The sequence below is a fragment of the Poecilia reticulata genome, chromosome 2, assembly GCF_904066995.2.
Source record: "Poecilia reticulata chromosome 2, P_reticulata-male-v2, whole genome shotgun sequence".
NCBI classification, from domain to species: domain Eukaryota; kingdom Metazoa; phylum Chordata; class Actinopteri; order Cyprinodontiformes; family Poeciliidae; genus Poecilia; species Poecilia reticulata.
This window is the reverse complement of record NC_088831.1, coordinates 27,396,111-27,417,520: the sequence shown is the minus strand read 5'-3', so window position 1 is coordinate 27,417,520 and position 21,410 is coordinate 27,396,111. Positions and strand designations below refer to the sequence as shown.

At 40.2% G+C, this 21,410-nt stretch overlaps 1 protein-coding gene across 1 annotated transcript in view; it reads right to left on the bottom strand.

Annotated features, from left to right (window-relative positions):
• col4a1 (collagen, type IV, alpha 1) overlaps positions 1-21,410 on the bottom strand; it is a 43,403-nt gene that overhangs the window by 6,385 nt on the left and 15,608 nt on the right. The window contains exons 2-37 of the mRNA XM_008401564.3: positions 14,569-14,622; positions 12,280-12,369; positions 11,750-11,794; positions 11,612-11,656; positions 11,356-11,418; positions 11,205-11,258; positions 11,066-11,092; positions 10,908-10,982; positions 10,747-10,809; positions 10,629-10,664; positions 10,511-10,549; positions 9,238-9,327; positions 9,112-9,147; positions 8,954-9,013; positions 8,786-8,821; positions 8,638-8,682; positions 8,493-8,525; positions 8,153-8,213; positions 7,983-8,018; positions 6,940-7,086; positions 6,772-6,855; positions 6,510-6,593; positions 5,778-5,848; positions 5,463-5,654; positions 4,895-5,063; positions 4,724-4,816; positions 4,457-4,561; positions 4,229-4,326; positions 3,181-3,331; positions 2,972-3,085; positions 2,574-2,741; positions 1,893-1,982; positions 1,651-1,803; positions 1,464-1,562; positions 1,276-1,365; positions 790-929 (exon numbers count right to left, since the gene is read on the bottom strand). Coding sequence (XP_008399786.2) covers positions 790-929; positions 1,276-1,365; positions 1,464-1,562; positions 1,651-1,803; positions 1,893-1,982; positions 2,574-2,741; positions 2,972-3,085; positions 3,181-3,331; positions 4,229-4,326; positions 4,457-4,561; positions 4,724-4,816; positions 4,895-5,063; positions 5,463-5,654; positions 5,778-5,848; positions 6,510-6,593; positions 6,772-6,855; positions 6,940-7,086; positions 7,983-8,018; positions 8,153-8,213; positions 8,493-8,525; positions 8,638-8,682; positions 8,786-8,821; positions 8,954-9,013; positions 9,112-9,147; positions 9,238-9,327; positions 10,511-10,549; positions 10,629-10,664; positions 10,747-10,809; positions 10,908-10,982; positions 11,066-11,092; positions 11,205-11,258; positions 11,356-11,418; positions 11,612-11,656; positions 11,750-11,794; positions 12,280-12,369; positions 14,569-14,622 — 3,036 coding nt within the window. The remainder of the gene's footprint in view (positions 1-789; positions 930-1,275; positions 1,366-1,463; positions 1,563-1,650; positions 1,804-1,892; positions 1,983-2,573; positions 2,742-2,971; positions 3,086-3,180; positions 3,332-4,228; positions 4,327-4,456; positions 4,562-4,723; positions 4,817-4,894; positions 5,064-5,462; positions 5,655-5,777; positions 5,849-6,509; positions 6,594-6,771; positions 6,856-6,939; positions 7,087-7,982; positions 8,019-8,152; positions 8,214-8,492; positions 8,526-8,637; positions 8,683-8,785; positions 8,822-8,953; positions 9,014-9,111; positions 9,148-9,237; positions 9,328-10,510; positions 10,550-10,628; positions 10,665-10,746; positions 10,810-10,907; positions 10,983-11,065; positions 11,093-11,204; positions 11,259-11,355; positions 11,419-11,611; positions 11,657-11,749; positions 11,795-12,279; positions 12,370-14,568; positions 14,623-21,410) is intronic.

The following is a 21,410-nucleotide window of genomic DNA, read 5'->3' as shown; positions in this document are numbered from 1 at the left end:
ATAGTTCACTAAATGTATTTTGATTATGCTTTTGAAACTGTTGGAGAATAAGCATGCTCTGAGCTTTGTTTACCGCCACGCAGCCTTTTGGAGCCTAAGCAGTTCAGTTTTTCTTTCACCTGACCAGATTACCTTCGTCCGCATTGTGGCAAAAATGCTAAAGCAAATTCTGGCGCTGTCTTCTCACTAAAGTTTTCAATTCTTATGCCATAATCCAAATTTAACCATATTCCAATCCTGGCATATTGCTTATATGACCTTGCCCTGCGCTACTTCTCCATAGCTTTATGCCTGATATCTCGGTTCTGTTTATTGATGTCCAAGAAGCTGCTTGTCCTCTACTGATCTTTAAAAACGGCCGCAGAGGCCTTCACAGAACAGCTGCACACAGTTGGAATCTAGTCAATATAACAGGCAACATTTTTTCGTCAAATAGTCACATTGGAATTTATTTTTGGGTGCGAAAGTAAGAGAGGGTATAAATTAAAAGGTGCTAGACTTTTCAGAAAATTTTCTGTGAGAAATGGTAAAAATCTTGCAACCTGTTTTTCTCCACTTAAGAATTACAATACCACTTTTTTGTCTAACACATAAAATCTCAATACAATAGATGGACATTTGCTTGTAGCCTGACATGGTGTGAAAGATTTCAGGTGATATTAGCAAGTTTTCCTAAAATCTCCACAATCTCTGGTGCTGATAAGTTTGGGCTTGTTCAGATCAACTCTTGTCACGTCAAAGAACTCGTTGTATGATGGGAAGCTTTGCCAGTTTCATCTGGTGGGTTACCTTCTCTCCTGGAAATCCAGGGACACCAATACCTGGCTCGCCAGGTAGTCCCGAGTCTCCTTTTTCACCATCTGTGCCTCTGAACCCAGGATGACCCGGTGTACCGAGATCTCCTTTGGAACCTTTAGGACCAAGTGGACCTGCACAACCACACATAAAAGTAAAACAAATGACTTATGAAGCATTAATTTGTGTAGCTCACTGTGCTGCAGCCGACTCTTGCTTGCAACGTGTTGTTATAATTTAATGATATCAGTTGATTTTAGACGTGTCAAACTTTTTATAAAATTTACATTTTTCACAAATGAGTGTTAATGTGGTTATCAATGTAAACATATGTTTAGCATCTTCTGGACAGTTGCCTCGGTGAACTCAAATTCCAAGGTCCTACAACATCATGGAGTCTCTTTAAAACATTTCTAGAAACTGCTGTACCTGTGCACAAGTAAACATGATGAATTTTAGGTGTTTCATCAATGCACTTACCTGGTATTCCCATCTCCCCCACGCCGCCTTTAGGCCCCGGAGGTCCCATGGTACCGGGATCTCCCGGAAAGCCGGGATCTCCTTTCTGACCTGAGAAACAGACGCGAAACACAAACAGCCACATGTAGACACCCGCATCTCAAAACTATTGCAATTAAAATGAACTGAAGTTGAGTGGTTTAAGTTACCTGGCTGGCCAGGCGATCCAGGTACACCGTCTTTGCCAGCCATTCCCTGTTCTCCTTGAACGCCAGCGTGGCCCTTCTCTCCGGAAAAACCACGTTCACCTTACCGGTGGAGAATTTACGTTAAAATAGGAAAAGGAAAAAAAAAAAAAACATCAAAAGATCAACGCCTCCATTGCTGAGTGTATACCGGGGTCTCCAATGTCTCCCTTTTCCCCTTTCATGTGCTCCATGTCAGTTTGAGTGAGGTTTCCTGGAGGACCTGGCGGACCCTCGTCTCCCCGTTCACCTTTCTCTCCTTCTTTTCCGGACTCTCCTCTCGGTCCAGTGACACCAGGATCCCCTAAGATGAAATGTCACACAGGATTACTGCTGAGGAAACCAAAGCAGGGACCGGTAACTCAGTTAGAGTCATTATTTCGTACACCTCACCTCTCAGACCAGGCGACCCAGGTTGCCCGGGCGGTCCTGGGAATCCCGGCGTTCCTGGAATTCCCATAACCCCCATTTCACCTTTGGGACCTACAGCAGTCACAGACAAACACACGCTTGAAAAACCACAACTATTTCTGAAATGAGTTGAAGATGCTTTTCACATACATAAAAGGATCATAGCTGGTGTTTTTAATCATAACAGTCATTTTATGTAACTAGTTGTTACTAGTTGAAAGAAAAACTAATATTTCGAAGAAGCTTAACGGCTACATTTAGGCTAAACCAGGAAATCCACAAGGCCAGTTGAAGGGGGCAGCAGAGGGAAGAGTTTAGGAGATGAAATATCAAAATCCAAACAGTCTTAGCATTTAATAACTGAAGCGTAAATAAATCTGCTAGAGTTCCTTCCTGCTGGTCACTGCTGGTACTGCAATTAAAGCCACATAAAAACCAGCCAAAAATCTGACGAGAGACGACTCAGTCTGCTCGTTGTACACTGAAACATGTTTCCAGATTTAAGTTTGAAGCTAATGTTTACATGAGACTAGACGTGGCTGTCCCAAATACACATTTGAGAACGAAGTCATAGCGAAGCCGTTAGAGTAAAGAAATTGGTAAAATAACATTTTCAAGATATGTATTTATTAGCTCTGAGTGCACCACGGTTGATTCTCTCACCATTGTACCCGATTGGCCCGTCTTGGCCGGGTAAGCCCGGCAGACCCGGCAGTCCTTTGGTACCGGGGTCTCCTGGGAAGCCAGCGGCTCCTTTGTCTCCCTGAGGTCCCGGCATGTCGAGGCCTTGAGGGCCAGGGTAGCCCTTTTCTCCTTTTACACCTTCACTCCCTGTAGAAAGCATATGCAATTTTTTTTTCTTTGCGTTTTTCAAGATCAGAAATATGCATCCAAAACTGAAGATACCTATTCCAAGCTAACATTTAGTATGTACTTACCAGCATCATAAAAGATTCTCACTCTGACAGAGTTAAAAATTCAAACAAAATGTTTGTTTTTTCAACTGTAAAATGACAAAATACCTTCCATGAACAAAAACTATGTGCTAAACTTGTGCTTACCACGAGGTCCTGATTCTCCACTTGGTCCTTGAGGTCCTTGTGGTCCAGGCAAGCCTTTCCCTGGAGCACCCGGTTGGCCGGCCAGACCGGGTGGACCCGGAGGTCCGACGTCACCTTTTTTTATCAGATGTAATAGTTTAATCATAGTTGGTTCACGACATTGACAAAATCTAATGAAATTTAACTGGAGAATTTCCACATCTTGTTACCTTTAACTCCCTGAGGTCCCGGAGGTCCTGTCTGTCCTTCTGAGCCGGGAATACCTGGGAATCCCATGCCACCCTTATCTCCAGGAAAACCTGTGACTCCTTGGAAGCCCTGTGCACCTTTCGGTCCTGGAAGACCCCGTCCAGGCTCACCCTGAAATGTTTGGAAAATTGTCAGATATCTAAAAGTAATTTTATATCACAACAAGAAAAAACCTCCAAGATTATTGTTTCATATAAAAAAAAAAATATGGGCAATGTAGTTGTGAATTGTTTCACAGCACAATTTTTGTAGGATGATTGATTTTATTTTTAGGTTTAGTGCACAATTCTTTCACCTTTTCACATGTTTTACCATATAACCTTAGTGTCTAATGTATCTCTTACAGCACCTTTCTATTTTTACTACTACTTTACTTTCATTTAATTAGATTAATTCAATTCCAAAATAATATTCAAATCTGACCAGAATGGTACATATTGCGTTTTATTTAGTTTTTTTTGAATAATCACTTCCATTATTATTCATAATCGTTGGCTTCCTAAAGGCTCCATTAAAATAAATGTAAATGAAGCATATTTGTAATTGATGCTTCACTTTTTTTAAAAAATTGATCAGTGTGTGGCAAGGAACTTGTAGTTTTCAATCCATCACTTTTACCCCTGCAGTAAAACACACGACATGAAGAAGAGGATCATTTCCATTCGTCACCCTTCAAAATGCGGAAAACAAGAAAACAAGCCGTTCAATTAAGGCAGATGTTACATCCTGACAGGCTGACTAAAAACTTCTAACTACTATTCTACAGCTAACTTTTTCTCCTAGGGTTTAACTATAACACTTCACCAAAACTTAGGTCTCATTGATATTCTTTAATAGAGGAAAGACAGGAGAACATGTAATTGTTGGAAGCAGGATGTGGGTTGAGTTTCAAAAATCTGATTATACCGGCAATAAAACTATGCCGGTATGGCATATGCAGCTGCTCACTTAAATGTCTTTTTAGCTACAGTCAAAAACAAACACAAACACATGTCGACAAATACACACTTTTTGTCCAGGCGGACCATCTTTTCCAGTTGAGCCATCCTGTCCTGATCTGCCTGGCTCTCCAGGTAGTCCTGGGGCTCCAGGGACTCCACTGATACCTATAAACATATACAACACATTTTCTCTGGGCTCCTTTTTAAAGTCTCAAAGTGGACATAATCAGTATAAATACTTTTAGTGTGCTGTTAGGTTTTTGTTTTTTTTTTTATTTCAGGTCATGAGACTCACCTTTGGCACCCGCTGGGCCAGGAAAGCCGATTCCAGGCGGTCCTCGTCCCCCCTTTTCTCCAGGAAAGCCTGGCAGACCTTGTAAACCTGGTTCACCTCTGTCACCTGCAAGAAAAACATTTTTCACGATAAATTTAACAGAGATCTGGGACTGGATTAGAATCCGAAGTTCAAATATGAAGAAAGCACATTGACATCGACACAGAATGACTTCAGATGAATGATGATGATGATGATAGTGATGATGATGGCGATGCTGTCACTGACCTTGAAGTCCCGGCATGCCACTAGCTCCCCTCGGTCCAGGCTGCCCCGGGGGTCCCGGAGTGCTAATACCTTTACCTGGCTCTCCTTTCAGACCTGTTATAAAGCAAGACATTCAGTACAACGCTGCAGAAATTGGACAGTTGGGGCTGCATTGGTTGTTTCTATGGTTACCAGGTCGTCCTGGAGCTCCTGGACGGCCCGGCTGTCCCTGACTGCCTTTCTCTCCTGGATCACCCGGCCGGCCAAACCCTGCAATACCAGGGGGACCCCTTTCTCCAGGAGGCCCCATGTGGCCGGGGTCACCGTCTGGGCCACGTTCACCTTTAATGCCTTCTTTGGCCTGGAAGACATAAAAGACAAGAAATAAAACGTTTTTTTAAGAAATACTTTGACATTAAAAAAATTATAATTCTTTGAAGTAATTCCAAATTAAACTTTATCAGATTCTATTTTCATGACGTGCGTGATCTATCTTTTTGCTTGTCTTGTAAATCTTCACAGATTTCTTCTCTTTGTGATGATTTCTCTAGTCATGTTCTATAATTTTACTTTAATAACATTGCTGTCAGTAACCTAAGGTATTGTGAAATTAATTGTTAATGTTTAAACTTTAAAAAAGTATGAGGATATTTTGTATTGTGCTCCTTGAATACCATGAATGGTGAAATAATCACCATTAATGCATAATGAATTCATGAAACTATTTAACGGCGCGTATTTGCTGTTTTAATGCACTCACAGGTTCTCCTTTGAGGCCCGGTTGACCCGGGAGTCCGTCTCGCCCTGGCAGTCCATCCCTGCCAGGTTGTCCCTGTAATCCAGGACGTCCAGGAAAACCTTTCTCCCCTTTGTAACCAGGTGCTATGAAAATGTCTCCGGGTTCCCCTACAGCACCAGGAGCCCCCATCAGTCCAGGAGATCCTGCAGAACCCTGCACAAAAAAAGTATACATGCTATCAGTTTAGATACATCACTTAAATATTCATTCTGAACCGTCTTCTCTCTTTGGTTTTGCTGTAACGTTGTCGACATGCAGACGCCATTTTATACTCACAGGTGTTCCAGGTTCTCCAGCTGGACCAGAGCGACCCTTTTCTCCTTTGCCTCCCACTGCACCTGGTGGTCCTGCCAAATAAAATGCGATGTTGAGTTCAAAACTCGCGCAGCATGTGCTTCATCACACGAAAAACTCAAAACAAAGTTTAGAGCTGAGTTAAAGTCAGACACTAGTTCGCAAACATCCTGTTAGACAGAAGCTAAGTGCAGTTATATATGAAAACAGTCTTTGTATTTATACTATTTTTATTTAGATGGGCCACATATTGCTGTAAGTAACCAAAATAACTGTATAACTGCTCCTTTTTTTTCTAAATCGACAACCGTTGTGTGTATACAGTATAAACATATTCATGAAATAAGAATAGGTGTTCTGAGGAGGACCATTTGTCAGATTAAAAGTACCTTTAAGCAGGAATAAAACATATTTCCCATTACGTCCATATTTATGTTTTTAGAAACAACTTTTTATTAGTCTACAAATCAGCTGTAAGCAAAAACATTTATAATTAACAGAAATAAAGACTTTAAATACAATCTGTGTAATTCAGATACTGAAATAATTTTTTTTTTTTTTTCAAGATCGTTCATATTTACTAAGTGTGATTAAATTTACATGCTCACCAACAGTTAACAAATTTTCAATGGTAAACAGAAGTTTTATACTGAAATATGGACATTTTTGTGGAATTACTTTCTTCCCGTAGATACGGCTCCAAACTACACCTACCTTGCTCTCCTTTGACGCCTGCAGGGCCAGGTAATCCACGTTGACCGGTGCCGTCACATCTAACACAAGCGTCTCCTTTATCGCCTGGAATTGGGCAAAGCAGCATAATGTAATAATATGTGGTATGATTAAATGAGGTCATGAAGTCAAGCAGCAGGAGTGCTGAATGTCACCAAGCACATAAATACTGTTGTTTTATAGAGATAAATGAATGTATTTCTTGACTTTAACAGATGTGGAGTAACTTTGCTGCTATTCTTACCTTTTTGTCCATCCTCCCCTGATAATCCAGGAGGTCCAGGTGGACCAGGGTCTCCTCTCTCCATATCACACTCTTCAGGGTTAGCTAGGAAAGCAACATACGCCGTTTGATGATCAAAACATTTTGTGGAGGCGCAATCAAGTAAATTGAAGCATTACTTAGACCTACGTGCTAATCCTGGTGGCCCCGGCGGTCCGACGGGCCCTGGTCTTCCCGGTGGTCCAGAAAGAGATTCTCCATCTCTGCCTCTGTCCCCTTTCTCGCCCCTTTCTCCTTGTATCCCAGGTTCTCCACGACGACCCTCAATGGGGCGGCCTGCGATGCACAAAAGTAAAATTAGAGAACAAAAGGCTTTTCACACATTTCACAAACTCCTAAGTTTGTTTTTACTCCCTTCAAGGTTTTGAGTAGATGCAAATTAAGCCTTATAGGTAAAGATTTCAGTTATTGTCTCCAAAACGCCCTCTCAATATGATCTAAAGGTGACCTGTTATGCTTCCTTGAACAGGTTAATGAGATTTTAGCTAAGAAGGCTCAGTTATGCCAATTTTGAGCTCCTATCAAAACAAGATGCTTAGAGCCTCTTATCACTTTAAATCCAAATAAACTGGCCACACCCCCATCTCAATTTTTACACTCACACATGAAAAGGGATGCAAATTATACAGTTGTACATGTTTGAGAAAGAGCCCCCTGTTAAAAAAAAACAAGAATGCAGCGAGTTATTTATTATGGATGGGAGTCAATAAAAAAACACTTTTTCTTTTCCAGCAGCTCTGTTTGTGCTGCTAGGTGACGAGTTGGGTTTTGCCAGGGTTGCTAGGTAACGGGCTGGGCTTCACTTCGCTCTTGTTGCTGGGTGACAGGTAGAGCCTGCTGATTTGTGACTTCAAATTCTGAAGATTATTACCAAAAAACGCCTAGGTGTTTTGGGCTGTTTTAACTTTACATAAAACGTCCACTATAACATAAACAGGGTGACATGTATGCTAATAACTCCAAAGCAACAACTTTCTAATCCCAGGATTTCCTTAAAGTGTCTGAAATCCTGCATTATCTAATAGGCTCCTTTTATGAACTGCCTCTGTTTGCTTAAAGCTAATTTCACAGAGTCAATCCAAGATACACAAAATATTACAGAAAATTCAGAAAAGTAAAATGAAGTGTTGCATCACTGCTCTCACAACAACTGTCTACCCATCATATTTTACCTGGTGGGCCGGCCTCTCCCCGAGGACCAGTAAAACCTGAAGATTAGAAATGAGAAATAAATGAGAACCGTAGACGATGTTAGGAGTGATCACATGTCTGAAAGCTTGTGGAACAAGATGCTAAAACTAAAAACACAAGTAGTTTTCAGAAAATAACAACATATCTTTACCTTTTTCTCCCGTTATCCCTGGGAGACCAGGTAGGCCAGGAGGGCCAGGTGGACCTTCAGCCTGCAGTGGAGAGATTAAATCAGACTTTCACAGTTTCATACTAAATTTCTACAAGAGCACTGATCACTCAGCAGCCATGTTGGCATCTGCTCCGGCCTTCATTGATCAGTGTCAGATGTCTAAAGCTCAAAGTAGTCCTGGTTACTGTGTGTAATTGACGTTGAATCTGTCTAAATGATTGAATTATTATTATTATTATTATTATTATTATTATTATTATTATTATTATTATTATTATTAAACTTAATGTAAAAAAAACAAATGAGAGGAATCACTTACATAACCCGGTGGTCCTCTTTCTCCTTTTTCGCCCTAAAACCAGATGAAAAAACTTAGCCTGTATTTTGTCAGTCTGTTTAACATACATGAAACATCATTTTAATTAGGAATAGAATATGAAAGCCTATAAGCTTCGAGTTGTTACCAAGGAGCCAGGGGATCCAGAAACTCCTGTGGAACCTTTTTCTCCCTGCAGGAGAATAGGTTGCACATTAATTCTAGATAAAAACTATTAAAGAAAGCTCCTGTTGGAGAGCTTTGCAGATAGATATGAAAAAAAAGGTCAGTGTTACCTTTATTCCAAACTCTCCATCTTTACCAGGTTTACCCTAAACAGAGACATAAATTTGTTGTTTAATTTGACTATAAAATAATAAATAAATCATCTGGGAGGACAAAACATAAATTAATGTCTTGTTTAGTTATTAGCTATTTTGTAGATAAGATTGACAGAAACTCACTCTTGGTCCAGGTGGGCCTTGTTCACCTTTGATTCCTTTCTGATGAGGGAGACAGAAGCCCTAAAAAAAGAAAGAAATCAAGAGTTTTATTAAAGATAATGAGAGAAAACACTTTATTACAAATCTTACACCATGTCACCTGATGATAAAATACTAACTTTCTCGCCTCTGTCACCCTTCAATCCTTTCTCCCCCTGTGGGAGCATAAAGCGAACAGAAGATAATTAATAACACAGATTGTAAACTGTTTTTTAAATTTCATATTTGAAGCAGTGAATGAGCACCTGTGGTCCTGGTACAAGAATTGTGGTCTGTCCTGTCGCTTCTTCAGATGGTCCAGGGGGCCCAGGTGGGCCTCTGAGTCCTCGTTCACCCTGCAAAAACATACTAAGTCACTAAAACTGGCAAGGGTAAAAGCAATTTTAAGCAAAAAAAAATTTTAAAAAAAAGCTACATTGATTCCATATAAAACACATAATACTTAATATGCTTTATTAGACATAGGGGAAAATGAATATGATTTAGATTAAGAAAGTCATTGCGGACAGTAAAGCGAGACGCACCTATAAATGGACCAGATTCAGATGTGGGGGTTTTTTTAATCTTATTTGTGGCCCAATCTGTGATCCTTTTCTGTTCAGTGAACCCACCATGCAACATTCCTGACAACAACAGTCTGTGGTGAGGATGAGACTGTGTGACTCAGACTGTGACAGATAATAAGTTGTACCATATAAAAAAAATACTGCAGATGTATAGTGACACTTTTATGGTGATAGTGGCCGTCATTCACAGTAATCGGACAGGAAACAAGCAAATGTCCAAAGATTGGGACTCGACTGAGCCCCAGTTAAAACTGGCCTCCACGTGTGTGATCTTTGCTCTGACATTGGGCCACACTCTGCCCTAAACCCTAGACCCTCAGTGGGGTCGGGAGGGTTGCTGGTGCCTATCTCCAGCTAGCGTACCGGGCGAGAGGCAGGGTTCACCCTGGACAGGTCGCCAGTCTGTCGCAGGGCAACACAGAAACACACAGGACAAACAATCATGCACACACACACACTCATACCTAGGGGCAATTTAGACAGACTAATTAACCTGACAGTCATGTTTTTGGACTGTGGGTGGAAACTGGAGTACCCGGAGAAAACCCACACATGCACAGGGAGAACATGCAAACTCCATGCAGAAAGACTGGGGCCGGGAATTGAACCCAGAACCTTCTTGCTGCAAGGCAACAGCTCTACCAACTGCGCCACTGTGCGGCCCACAAATAATGCATAATAATACAAATAAATAAATAAATAATACAAATAATGCATTGCACAACTGTCATGCGTCTCAATCGTCAAACATATTTTGCTGTTGAGGATAAACACTGTAACAATGGAATACAAAGAAGAAAAATGTGCTTTTAATGTTTATTCAGGTAGGTCTAAAGTGACTTGTTTGTACTCAAGATATTCTTACTATGTTTGCAGAATGGATGTAGGAAAACTTCACAAGAACATAAATACATCTTAAAATCGTGTCAGTAAACTCTTGCAAAGCTCTCACCTTATCTCCTTTTTCACTCACAAAGGCCAACCTGTCACCCTGGAAACAAATAAAAACAAAGTTATTGATAAAATGTAGTCAAACAACCAAGTTGAAGAAAGATAGAGACTGATCTTACTTTCTCTCCTGGAGGGCCTGGAGGTCCAGAATCACCCTGCGAATCGGTTAAAGGTTAAAAATGAGTCTGTCAGGAGGTCTTGAGTTTTTATTGATGCTTTGACTTGTTTTGGACTCACTTTAAATCCTGGGTATCCTCTGGGTCCTGGAGGTCCAATTGGTCCAAATATTCCAGGTGGTCCCTGGGAGAGAAAGAGACAAATGGAGGACGGACGTTATTACATTGCTTAATAATGTTATTACATTGCAAATCCGCAAGGAAACGCTGTGAAGTACTAACAGGTCGTCCAGATGAGCCAGGTGCCCCTTTGTCTCCTTTAAGGGGGATAATCCCAACCACACCACCAGGATCTCCCTGTAAAACACACCAGCATGTTATTACAGTGGAAGATGTAGGAAACTATCTACGGCAAAAATATGAAAGCTCTATGAACTTACTTTCATTCCTTCCATACCTGGGAGGCCCTGAAAGACAGAAGAAGAAATAAAGGAGACTTATTAGCATAGACAGCGATAAAACCTAAGTCTGTCTGATTAAAGCGATTGTTCTCTGGTGAGTAGAGCTCCGGCTGCTTACGGGCGGCCCTTGAAGTCCTGGAAAACCATTAAGGCCGTCCATTCCTCTTTCGCCCTGAAACACAGACGTCAGACCATCAGCAATTAAAAATAACAGTTATGAGAACAACATAAACATGCAAAGAGTGTAGGAGAAAAAAGATATAGCTTACTTTGGTCCCATTGCATCCTGGGATTCCAGGCGCGCCTGGCGGACCGTCGTTTCCATTGAGGCCCTGTGTAGTTAGTTGATAGTTAATAATCAAGTAAAAAAAGGTAGTCCACATGAATACCATCTAACATTCAAAGTGGACTACACCACATGTGTATAACATTTAGTTGATAAAATCCACTGATAGAAGCATTCTTCCATGAATTCCCTGAATTATTTCAGCATGTGGGTCAGGTTGGCAGACAAAATGAACTTACTGGTAGTCCTGGGTTCCCTGGAAACCCTGGCAGACCAGGGGGACCCTGTAAAATACCGAGCATGTCCGGTTAACACAAAACTAGAGCTGGAGTATTTTTGGAAAACATTATTTTTATAACGGACGGTTAATTACTCACTCGCACTCCTTTTAGTCCCGTAGCTCCAGGTGCTCCTAGATCTCCCTGTGGAATAAATTATAGAATGATTAGTATTAAAATATTTATTTATTTCAGAGCTAAAAATGCCCATAAAAAATAAAAAAATGTGTATGTAAAGAAAATGTGCCATATGAGCAATTAGTTTTATTACAGCAGCAACAAGGAAAATATATATAAAAGCAGCATAAATAATTTAGTGTAAAATGCTGCGTATATTCACATCTGTGCATCCCACTTACAAATAGGTATGAATGAGAACACACATATAGGCAAATAAATATATAATAATAATTTGAGCAGTTTGAACACAGATCTTTGATTTATAAAAACATTCGATGTTTATTTTAAAACAAGATTGGCAAAAGTTTGGCTTCTTTCATAAATTAATTTTTAGCACAGGTCTTGGAGGTTTGGTGAACTTTATCATTTTTTCTTTTCCAACAATTTAAGAAAAACACTCAAACAAGCAGTTTACTTTTAAATGGGTGTTACTGAACGTGTTCATCTACCTTGGGGCCCATTGGCCCAGGAGGGCCCTCATGCCCCTGCATTCCTGGGAATCCCATGTTACCCTGGAGGCCAGGAAATCCACGCTCACCCTGTGAGCATGGCAAGAGAGCAGAAAATGCATGTTGTCATCACTAAACACTGTTTACAATAAAAGGAGACAAAACACAGAACACATGATTGAATGAGATCAGACATTTCAGTCAGAGCAACAGCACAGTTTTTGTTGAAGTTGTGAGAACAAGTCAGTCTCTATTCAATGGTGGTCAGAACCTGAGTTTGCACATTTTCCTTATTCTAAAACAAGATGCAGAGGATGGCTCTGCACCAGTCTAAGTAGTCTTATTTCCCTTTTTAAATACAGTTAACAGAATGTAACAAACACATAGCGATAGTCAGTAGAGCTTAATTTTAGAGACTACTTGTAAAACCTTTAGAAACAAAAAAACATTTTATCACAATTAATGCTTCGTATCCCTAAATTAAGCATTTAAATGAATGGATTATGCAACTGTCTACAAAAATGTGCAACATCACTGATGAGAAAATGTCCAACCTAATTCTTCCAGACAGATATGTTTAAGGGTTTGAAAAAAAAGCTTAATCTGGTATATCAAAATGTAAATATTGAAGAAAATGAACGTTTTCCCTATTTAATGAACCTGATTGCAAATTGTTCCAATCAGCTGAAAGTAATGGACGTGATTTCATGCATTTAATGGAATCTGATTCATGAAATAAAGCGCATAGTGGAAACAAAGCAGCTGGAAATAATGGAGGCTATAGCTTTGCTTTATGAACTCCCTCCATCTTATAATGTAAGCACAATTCTTCTATTAAAAGAGTTTTCTTTTATGTATGTTTTTACTTATTTATTTAGCCCTGTGAAGTCATGTTCAAGATGTGCCTTGGATCTCGCTCATTGATCCATGTAAGGATAAATGGGTATTAAAAATTGATGGATGGATTTATCCAGATGGTGACCTCCTGAACTGACTTAGAGCTATTCCACTGTGAGACACTAGATGGCAGCATCAAGGCAAGACTATTTAAAAAAAAAGCAAGAGAAAACTTCTGTGAAAGCTATTATTTTAGGGCTGATTCCCAAAACACCAGGCTTGCATCAGTCAAGAGAAACATTGCATGTACACCTATGTGGATTACCTCTGTGTTACCACGGCAACTACAGTTGCACAACAAAAGGAAGTAATGACATCACTGTTAAAAAACAATCGCACGTCAACGCCTTTTGGTGGATTTAAAAACAGAGAGGAGCTTTGAGATTACAGCGACTGGCTGAGCTCCACAAAAAACAAAGCCATGTGAGGATTTTTTGTACAGGATTGTTTGGCTTTTGCTGTTGTTTGAATCTGAAAAGCCAAGAGACTAAAACACTACTGGGATCTGATAAAACAACAATAGTGTGCAGCTCCTCAAAAGCAGAAAGAGCTCAGTAAAGCAGCTGAACTTGTACAACGTTGAATCAGTAGACTTTTCTAACTTCTGGCAAATACCCTGACAGCATAAAAACATAAACATAACATAATAACACAATTAGGAACATATCAACAGATCATTAAGCACACCCTTACTGTGGTTATGGATCTGTTTCTATATTCATCGTTCACAAAAGGAACTAAATACTCTCATTAAAGGTAATTAAAGGAAAATCCGTAGCCGTCTTAACAGTGTCTAGAGGGAAAATGTATTTCAAACAAACTTCCTCTGACCTACTGAGCTGATATCCTTCTCTTATGTTCCTGTTTAATGATTATCACTAATCTCAGCGTGCTGACAGAAGAACGGCTCACTGGTGTGTTGTGGCCTCTTGTGTCTGTAACTGTAAGCTTCCCTCCATCTGATGGGATTAAGACCTGTAACCCAGCTGTGTGCGCCGACATGCTCTAATTGAAACTGATCTCTGTTCGCGTCTGGCTCTCTGTTCCGAGTCCAAACCAACTGCATGTTTACCTATATGTTCAACTTTGGTCTGAAACTCTCACAAAGTTTTTTTCTTTCTTCATCTGAACAGAGCAGCTTGTTTTGTGCGTCTCCTCCGCGGCTTGTGGGAAACTGCAAACAGGACTTAAGATGTTTCTTATTTCTCAAAATATTTAAGACCATATATAGTTGGGTTTTTTTTTTGCACTTGAAAGTTATACACTGCAGTAAAACGCATTGAAGTTTGTGGTTGTGACAAAATGTGAAAAAGCAGAAGGATAATAATAAATTTGCAAGAAGCATGCAGGTGAAATCCCACAATAATAAACAGGTAAACATGAAAGTCTCACCTTGGCTCCCTTCACTCCACTGCAGTCACATTTTCCACATGAAGCTCCACAACCCTGGAAATAAAAGGAAACAGAAATAAAAATTCTACGCTGGAGGAAAAAGCGCATTTTGGCCACACGAGGGCAGTAGAGGCATGTAATGAATCCCTTCTACCTTTTATTCTCTGCTGTTGATTGGAATATGTTTTTTCAGCCAGATATTTAATTAACCATATTAATTATGTTAAATACAGATTTTCTATCACAGAATACGGAGATCACTAGAGGAAAGGAAATGAACCAAACTTTTATTGTTGAGCTTTTCAGCTAAAAAGTGAGAAATGTATCATTAAATTTACAGGTTGATTCATTTAATCTCTTGTGGCTTTCATTTCTCACCTTGTCACCACTAAAGCCACATGCAAGGAATCACCTACGTGCAGCCAGAAAGGCTTGAATGCAGCTGGTTTGAACCCTCCACCGCCCGCCAACACCCACCCTGCTTCCTTCCCTCTGTGGTCTCCGGAGACCAGAGCCTGGGAACTGGCCTGTGCTGTCTTGGCTCGGTCTTTCCACATTGCTTTTTCTCTCCCTCTTCCAGCTGTTGCTAGACTCACGTGTAAGGCTTCCAGCCAAGATGCTGTCAGAGCGAGGGGAGACTCTGCACGATTGGGAAGAAAAGTACACAGCTCCTCTCACCACACGTATTTCTGCCTCTCTCCGGTTCTCACAGACACAGAACAGACAAATAAACAACTCTTCTAATAATAACGATTACTCATCGACTTTCCAACCTGGGGAAACATGCAGAATTTCACCCGATGGTTTGTCACACCTTAACCTCCAACTCAGTTACTTATAATTGATGCTGCAGTCCAGCATACCTGCTAATTGAATCAATATGCAGGCCTGGAAAGCATGCAGAACCGCAGCAATCCCAGTGCACTTGTTCTCCTTGTTTTACTGCACGCATGTGCCTTACAACATTTGTGTTCTCTCACATACAGCTCTTTAAAACACTTCTCACTCATTCGAATCTCACCTCCCCGCTTCCGGTTACCTAATTGCTTAGTTTTTTCCAGTCATCCAGCAGGACAACCTAGAAAACACCTGCTTCAGAGCAAACTAACGCCACAATGGAGAGACAGAGAGAGAGAGAGAGAGAGAGAGAGAGAGAGAGAGAGAGAGAGAGAGGAAACAAATACTGACTGTGTGAAAGCAGAACATGTGGGCTTTATTATGGAAAACTCTGTCACAGCAGTAAAAAAAAAGTCCTGCTGTTTGATCAGACTCAGTCAAACTAAGCAGACATGCCTGCATGTTGGACTGTGTGGCAAGGGGCTCTTCATCCTCACCCCTCTCTGTGATGTCTGCTGGATCTCTAAGCAGAGCTCGGTAATCTGCAGGTAGATAAGAACAATGGCTTTCTTTGATATCCCCCCCATCTTCGCCCTTTACACATCTTCACAAACCCAAACAGCAGCTGGATCTTGATGGCTCAAAGGCTCATAGGACATCTTCACAAAACGCATGTCATGTTCATCACTCTTGGAATTGTAGATTAGATCCGTGTGATTTGGGATCTGAGTCATATTTTTAAGGAGATTTAAAGTGGATCTTATCACACAATTCCTCAGGTAAATAAAGAGGCTGCAATGCTGAAAGGCAGGAATGGCTTAAATGTGAGAACTAGTTCATACGGAGATTAAAAGCTGGGGCACAGAAATGTTTTTAAATGCATGTTCAACTCTGTAGACTTTTCTGATATGTGTGCATCAGAAACTTTGTATTGTTCAACTTTCCTCCACGGGTTCTGGAGGACCCGTGTCTGTCAGATTAAGCCAATTGACTGTCAGGAAACTAATTTATTACATCTTTGTGTGTCCTATACAAGCAAAAATAATTAACAGTATAAATTACATAATGTATATTTAAATTTATTCTTGATAAACTTACACATACAGTGCTATGAAAAAGTGTTTACCAATTATTTCTTCTGTTTTTCAGTCTTTAATATTTGAACTCAAACAGATTTTAAAATTAGGTAAATATAGAAAATAAGTATAGTAAATAAAATAAGCTGTTTGTGGGTGTTTTCATTTATAAATGTGATTTTGTTTTAAATCACATTAAGAACAAAATGTCACAGATTATCTTTTTACAAACTGAACTTACTGTAGATTTATTTGGCTAAAATCTGAAGTTATGGTGTATTTTTAAAGGGCTTCTACGTTTAGATCTTCATGTTGGTCAAAGAGTTTTTAGCTGCAGTTCATGAAGAGAGTCACCAGAAACATGCGACTTCCACCTCATCTCTGACATCCAACCACTTAAGAATAATTTCCAGCTTACCTGACCTTTCTAAATGACTACAAATAAATCTGATTGAATTTCCTCTCCCTCCAGCATTTTTTGTCTAATTTCTATTCATTAATGATGTCAGCCATCTCAACATTTCAACCTCTAGGTCATACTGCTCTCTCATCAAGAATAATTAACTGATTAGGACATTAAGCTGCACACAGTTCCAATCCCAGCAACATTTAACTTTTGTAGAACAGAATAGCGAGAAACTATAAGTACATTTAATTTAAAAGTCCTGAAAGCTTTTTCTGAAATATATATATTTTTAATATGCCGTCGTTTGTGCAGGAACGTCGGAACTGGAGGTGGCGAGAAAGTAGGAAAATGAAGATGATGTGACTCTGCCCAGGCAGCTTGATCTTCCCCAGAGCAAACAGACCCAAAGCTCAGGCCCAGCGGTAATGAGTATTAATGTCCACAGTGAGTATTCAGTGGCTGGTGAGACAGTGAGCTCTGTATCAGATCCAGTAAACCTCTGCAGCAGACAGCCTCACGTGTTCCCAGACAAGTGTTTGTTCCATAGCCGAGTCAGGATGGCAGGTCGTCTGGATGTCTCCAAACTGTGAAAATCACCATGGCGAGTGCTGGCAGGTTGCTTACATTTGCTGGACGCTGCACAAAACAGTGCCTTATCATGACTGCGTGTATATGACAGTGTTTGTGATTGTTTACCGTGGCTCGAGCTGGCAGGGAAACACCGAGCTGAAGGTTTGTTTTAAAAGACAATGTTATAGATACAAAGAGGGCAGACGGCGAGGAGGTAGAGGAGTGGGTGTAGCTGCCGGGATCTGTGGCACGTTCACAGGCTAAAACGCCGCAGAAAGAAGTCTCTGGTTGCAGATGTGTGTCAGAGGCACTGCAGGTCACATGTGATGAAGAATCTTCCCAAAGGATGTTTGATCAACAGTCTGTTGATACGTCTGACATCATGGGACAGAAAGCAACAGCTCTGAGACAATCCCTGGAGAGGAAGTGATGAGTAATGTTTGCTCTGGAGATAAGAGGTGTCAGTCTGCAGGGAGTGCTGGTCGAAAGATGCTGACACGAAGTCAGGAAACGTGTCAGTCCAAATGAAAATCAGGACTGACTGACTGGGCTTTTTAAAATCAGACGCCGATTAGAAATGTGGTAAATGCAGTAAATTTAAGACAGAAGATGAGAAGGTCAAAGCACGTATTCAACTTTAATCAGGTTTTGCTACATACAGCATCTTCCTTTAAACTCCACTTTATGTCATGATGTGTGGTTGTGGCAGTGAGGAAAGACGCAGGTGAGCCCAGGTGATGAAATGATGTTTAATGATGAAAATCCAAAACAGGTGTAGAACATGGAAACACGAGGAGTCAAGACGTCTGTATTTAAGTCTGCAACAGGTGGACTTAAATACACAGGGAGGGTAATCAGGGAACGAGACACACCTGGGAAGCAATCAAGGGGAAGGAGACAGGACACCACATGGACTCACAGGGGTACAGAACTAAATAAACACAGAAAAACCTAGAAATAAATACACAGAAAACACAGACCCCAACACTTTAAGCTCAACAGATGGACTTCAGCTGCTAGTGTTCAAGTTTTAAAAGCTTGATAATCAAAAGAGCCGCTGACAACTTCAATTTTTTCGTCTAATCAAACAATCTTGCATTGCAGTTAAAGTAGAACTGACATTCTCTAAGAAAGGTTTACACCAGGAGAATTTTGGCAAGGAAATATCTTACTTCTGGTTTTTATCTGTATTAAATAGCTTGCTTTACACTGAAATAAAAGCTCATGATCCAGTGGATTAGTTCCACATGTTTTAATGTAAAAAAAAAAAAGCATATGTGCATTTTCATTGTGCTTTCATTTTCCACTTGCTTGAAATACTCTGTTTTAGGTTTTTACGGAGCCCCTAAGCGAACATGGAGAAATAGGGGCTCTGTAGGTTTTGTACATGCATGGGGTCAGGCTTTTTTGAAGTGGGGGTCTGTTAAAGGTTTATAACAGAATTTGGGGAGTTTTTTATGCTGTCATGATTTACAGGAGCGTGGAAAGATTGTGTATTTCATGGTAGAAGAGCCTTAAAGATAAACAAAATGACATCCGAATAAATCAATACACATCAAGCAGTTAATCTGACCCAAAATGCTTCACTTTTCCCAGTACGAGACATTAATTAATGTTAGTATTAAGACAATAGAAGGTCACTTTTCTCATGGGCTCTCTTGATCTATCTAGCTATCAAATTATCTGGATTTTTATAAAATAAAGACACATGCTGTCGATTACAGGTAAGATACTAACTACCTATATACTTTTGACAGGACCCCAGTTCAGCCATTATGATAATCCCTTTAAAGCATCATATCAGAAAGGATAAACTCTGTTTTAAAAGGTGTAAAAACACCCCAACATTCACAACTTAGCTCATACACAGTTATTATACCAGAATACTACCCTATAATGACAACATTGGAGCGTATTCTTTGGGGGGAAAAACACTCTCTGTGGTGTTTAGTTTGTATTTTAAAACTTTCCAGACCGCAAACGGTACTACGCAAAAAAGTGTTGCATAATTTAAACAGTAAACTGTTTAACCTAGAAAGCACGTGTGACAGTACTTTTAAAGCTACAAAACACTCCACAATAGAGGAGAAAGAAACAATATTCTCACACTAATTAACATAGTTTGCTGATTTAGTTACCCACAGGCCAGATTTCCTGTTCATAAGTTACTAACAATGACATTCAGGTGTAAAATATCTGGCTCTAATTCTTTCTCAGGAGAATAAGCCATTAAATTTGCTCTGTGGTGGGGTTTTTTCATTAGTTGTATGACTCAGATCTTCTGTTCTTTCCAGAGTGGCTAAAACTACTCATCAGGAGCAACAGCCAACCTCAAATAACGGTACAAATAAGTTCCCTTCATTTTCCCCGAGTGCAATTGTTAGTTTCCCTAACATGTTTCCACTCTTGTTTTTTTTTGTTTTTTTTCCCAGAGGAGGGCAGAACCATTCCCATCCAAGCAGCTGCTCCAAACGGACTGTACATGAGACGCAACAGCTGGAGCTGTTTGCCTGCATCTCTTGCACCATGTTAAAGGAAGCAGAAGATCACACAAACATCTGGCCAGTGTCTTCAGCAGGTTTTGCGTTAAATCAACACCACATTCCCGGCACATTCCTCATGCTGCAACCTCCTACCACTGTTGAAGTCTTTCACAAAGATCAGCAATGTGCATCTCCAAACCAAACATATGAAGGCAAAGATCTTAGGATCTGTCTGAAACAGTGAAAAAGAAAAAGCAAAAGAATTAAACTTGCTTAATTGTTACTTAAACAGAACCCTGGCATTCAGGAATGGAGGTTGTTGGGGTTTTTTTGCCATTTTCTCTGTTATCTCCACTGCTTGGAGCGCCGAGGAGCCTTCCTTCCACACTGATACGGATTTCACTGATAAATAAGGCAAATAAATCAGATGCACATTTTAACTGCTGCTGCTGAGCATGCCAGAGATTCCTCACGCAACTCCACTGTAGCATCCACACAATAGGTTTCCTTGTGTCACGCAGTCAAAGGGTAAGCCAGAAATTTCCAGATCAGTCCTAACAGAATAGCTGCATGCCTTTTTATTAGCAGTCCCTATGATTTTTATGGAGTAGGCTGTACTTACAGTGCAGTTTGATGCATTGTTACTGCAAACTTTAATGAATTTCATTGGATTATTTTAATCATTGGTGTAATCTGGATAATTGTATATGGTTTTCAAATTGTCTGTACTCAACTCCCATTTACAGAGATGCCTAAAGGAAACCGTGTGGAAAATACCAAAAGCCAATAAATTACATGGAATCGAGTGTGTGTAAAACACACTTAGCATAAATATAGACGTCCAGCGAAAGACGCAGAGGTTTGTTAGAGATCAATAGTAAATAATCACCTCCATGAAGGCCAAAAAGAACACCAGGCAGGTCAGCGATAGAGTTGTGGAAACATGTAAAGGAGAACTATCTTATAAAACAATATTTAATCATCAAATATGGTACTGATCAATCCATAATCTGAAACTGGAAAGCGTACAGGACAGCTCTAAATTTACCCAGACATGCTTTCTAGCTACGCTGACAAACTGGAGAAGGAGAAAGTCAACCAGTGAAGACGCAGAGAGGCCCAACTCTGGAGGAGCTGCAGAGATCCTTAGCTTAGGTGGAGGAATCTGTCAGTGGTAAAAGTGTTTGATGGAAGACCAGCAAGATGGAAACCACTATCAATCAAAAGAAAGGCATATGAAGTTTATCTCAAGTCAAAGAAACTGTGCAAAGGTGATAATACTCTATTGGTATAGGTCACAACATGTTCATGTGTTACAGTGGAACAATTAAAGTCTACATCTAAGTCCAATTGTGACTTTGGCAAAATGTTAAAAAATGATCTTCATGAGTGATGATCAGGGTGAAACTCATTTTCTTTACCTCCATTAACCAATCAAAATGAAGGAAGTCTCTGGGTGGTTCTATAAAC